This window comes from Prunus persica, chromosome G4 (genome assembly GCF_000346465.2).
Source record: "Prunus persica cultivar Lovell chromosome G4, Prunus_persica_NCBIv2, whole genome shotgun sequence".
NCBI lineage: Eukaryota > Viridiplantae > Streptophyta > Magnoliopsida > Rosales > Rosaceae > Prunus > Prunus persica.
The window spans coordinates 24,772,341-24,776,248 of record NC_034012.1 but is presented as its reverse complement, the minus strand read 5'-3'; the positions used below and the strand labels follow the sequence as shown (position 1 = coordinate 24,776,248).

General features: G+C 40.4%; 1 protein-coding gene across 1 annotated transcript; it reads left to right on the top strand.

Annotated features, from left to right (window-relative positions):
• Nucleotides 2,574-3,596, top strand: LOC18780592 (cation/H(+) antiporter 15). Its single transcript, XM_020562474.1, has one exon. The coding sequence runs from the start codon at nt 2,574-2,576 to the stop codon at nt 3,594-3,596; it is 1,023 nt and encodes a 340-aa protein (XP_020418063.1).

The window sequence follows — 3,908 nt, the reverse complement described above, 5'->3', positions numbered from 1 at the left end:
AGAGTAAGAAAAAAAGAAGTCTTGGACTTCACGGACTTGCATATCCAAAGTGAATCCAAGATTATGAAAAAGGGATGGGCTGCAACTCTACATGCAGCAAAACAAGGAATTTGAATTATGAGTCCAAATTCTATTGCATGAAGCTTATGATAAAAAAAAAATGGTGTTGCTGTGGGGCTGGCGCTGTACAACACGTTTCTCAAGACCAATTCAAGATGGCTGGTTGGCTACCAAAGAAAATTTGATATTGGGTTCTCTTTGATTGCAACAAGGAGAAACATAAAAAAAAGGGTTTGATGCAAGATGTGTTTTGCCAAATTCTTATCTCCTCCAATAAGTCGTATGCAAGAGACCAGAGAAGAAAGAATTGGCAAGTTTGACAAAAGCTAACAAACCCAAAGCTGCCAGCTGCATCAAATCTGAACACACAAAGTTTGAGTCCAGACTCATGCGAACCAATCCAAAGGAAGTGCAGATTTCTCTAAGTTCATCCCCCACAGTTCAAGTTACCAAGCTTCTAAATAGGAAGGAGCAGAACTATGAAAAAAATAAGATAAATCAAGGAGATACAATACTTTTCTTTTGCTTCATGAAGAAGCAAAAGGCCCCATGCCAATGACAAACGGAAGGGAAAATCAAGCCACAAGAGTAGCTGGCTTGTACCGACGTCAAGAAGTCAAAGACGATAGAAAAATAGTCAGAGGCGTGATTGTTTGAGAGGGCCCATTCTTTGTAAATGTCCACTAAGCTCAGCAATATGCTTTACAATATAAAACAAGCATTGAGCTTCACGCAGATAGAAGACAAAGTGAAGGTTTGAAACCAAGGCCTTTTAAAGTCCCTCACATTACTTTTGGTTACTGCAACAAATGAAAACAAAGTGTCCAGGCACTTGTGCTCCTTTATATTCCAAGGGACGAAGATGTGAGTTCACTACTTGCAGTACCAAGCTATGCAAGCAAGTGCACAAAAGTGTCAGCAAGGGTTCACGATAACTAAATCAATTGACGGTCAAGAAGGCTCAATAAAATGCTTACGGCATTCGGGTCTATCTACCTCAATTCTCAAATGCAAGATGGCTACCAAACATGCCCACAAAATCTCAACAAGAAATATGGGAATCAATCACTGTGGCAAAGAAGCTATTCAGAAAGGAGTGCCAAGCGACTCAATCATACTGTGTCGATGACTCCATTCCAAATAAATGATTGGTCGTGCTACGAGCATTGAGCTCACTCCCAAAAGATACCAAAGGAGCATCAATATGGATTAACAGGCTTGTCAACCACAAAAGCCCATTAATCTCAAATCCTCCAAATCATGCATGGATACAAATGCAAATGTCAATTGTAGAGAATTAGTGGGTTCATCAAAATTGCTCATTATTTTTCTTGGACATTGACAAAAAGAAAAATGGTATAAAACCATCCAATTTTCCCCATGGGTCATCTACCCATGCAAATTCCAAATGAGATTAAATTCAAATATTTCAAACACAAATTCTTAATTAGTGGGCCACACTTACCCATTAATTTCCAATTTTTCCCATAGGTCATCTACCTATGAAAATCTCCAAATTGTCCCAAAGACACAAATTCTCAATTAGTGGGCCACAGTTACCCATTAACTTCCAAAATTTGGAACTACGTCGGTTTGATCCCGTCAAGGGTACGTAGGCAGTCTAACATCCCAATAGACGCAACCGCAATCAAATTTAAATATCTGGTTTATCTTAACCAAATTTTGCCAAAACACTTTCCCAAACGCAATTGTCAATGTTTAGGAAAAATTAATGGGATAATTAAAATTACTCATTATTTTTCTTGGACATTGACAACAACGAAAGTGGTACAAAACCATCCAATTTTCCATGGGTCATCTACCCATGAAAACTCTAATGAGATTAAATCCAAGTCTCTCAAACAGAAATTCTCAATTAGTGGGCCACACTTACCCGTTAATTTCCAAATTCCGAACTACGTTGGTTTGATCCCTTTGAAAGGGTACGTAGGCAATCTAGAGATTCAATCTAGATACAACCATCCCAAATGCAATTCCATATCGAATCCCTGGTTTATTCAGCTAAATTCACTCAAACACTTCTCAATACAATTCAAATCAAATTTCCCTCGCAATGAGTCATTTATTCATTGCGATTCTTTGAACTACGAGTGGCTTGATTCCCGCAAGGGATACGTAGGCATCCTGAGGTTGGACTTGGGAGCAGTTGCAAAATCAAACACACACGTTCTGTTTCTTTATGATGGAATCAAAGGGTGTTCCCTTGAAGCAAGGGATTGTAATTAAGAGACTTGCGTCTCGAATGGGTCGAACGTAAAATAATAAAACCCCGTTATTTAATTCGTGGTGGTGAAATTATATTAGGAGGATCACATTTTCCTTCAACAATGCCGAAGGGGTTCTGTGATCAGTATCGATCCTGTCCACGTGTTCGGTGGTCATAGGCCGTTTATTTCGGTATAAACAGAATCCTTACTTGCTTCCATTCAACAAGCAATGTTTCAAGCGTCATCAATCTGTTGGAGATTTCCAATCCCACCAAACAATCCCCGATGTTCGTCTTTGCGGTCCATTTGGTGGAGCTCAGTGGCCATGCTTCTGCCATGCTCATAGTCCACGACACATGCAGCAATATTCGTAAGACAAGTAAAATTACAGCCAAAAATCAAAAGCACTCTTCGCCTTCTGACCAAATTGTCGCCGCCTTTGAAAAACTTGAGACCGAAAGTGAAGAAAGCAGCTTGTTCGTGGAGGCACTAACTGTTGTGTCCTCTCACGCCTCCATGCATGAGGACATTTGCAACCTTGCGGACGACAAGAGTGCAGACCTCATAATCATTCCTTTCCACAAGCAATCCACCATTGACGGGGGAATGGACAACGGAAACCCCTCTTTTAGAGGCATTAACAAGAACCTTCTAGAGAACGCTTCTTGTTCGGTGGCCATCTTCGTGGATCGTGGACTCACCGATTCATCTAACATTAAAAATGAAGATGGCCATGGCTGCTGCCGCTGTGCCATGCTCTTCATTAGTGGGTCAGATGACCGCGAGGCATTGGCATATGCATGGAGGATAGCCAGCAATCCTAACCCTAAACCTAATATCAGCTTAACCGTGGTTCGTTTCATCGTCAGTAAAGATGCGGCAGTTCATTCAGATCTCCCTCCCAACAATCCTAATAATAATGATCACGATCATGATGAGGACGAAAAGAAGAATATTTTAGAGGTGATAGAGGAAAATGAGAAGGAGAAACAACTAGACGACCAATATATAGAGAGCTTTGTGCTCAATACTAGGGACCAACCTTCCATAAAATTAATTCACGAGGTGTTGAACAATGGAGAAGAAACTCTCAAATTGATAAGCGCCATGGGAAATGACTATGATCTTTATATCGTGGGCAGAGGGCAAACAGGTTCCTCACCACTCACGTTCGGGCTATCCGAGTGGGGTGACTGCCTGGAGCTCGGACCCTTGGGAGATGCATTGGCATCGTCCAACATTGTGGCCAGCGCCTCGATTCTCATAGTGCATCAAGGTCGTGCTGTTGGCAAGTCCTTATTTAGTTAGGATTTTGGTTCCTTATTTTATTAGAATTTTGGTTACTTACCAATTATTATTTAGTCATATTGTAATAGAGATTTACTTCCTATTGTAATTTAGATATATTTCCTATTTTATTTAGGGTTAACACAGCTTTGTACTTGTATAAATACCTCCATATTGGAGAAGAATAACAATATGAGCATATCTGAGCATAATTGAATATTTACCCTACTTTGTTTGACATGGTATCAGAGCCTAGTTTCTAACATGTGATAACCTCTGTCAAATTGAGAGTCGTTGGCACTCCTCATTCCTAACCCATCATGGGTCTTCATC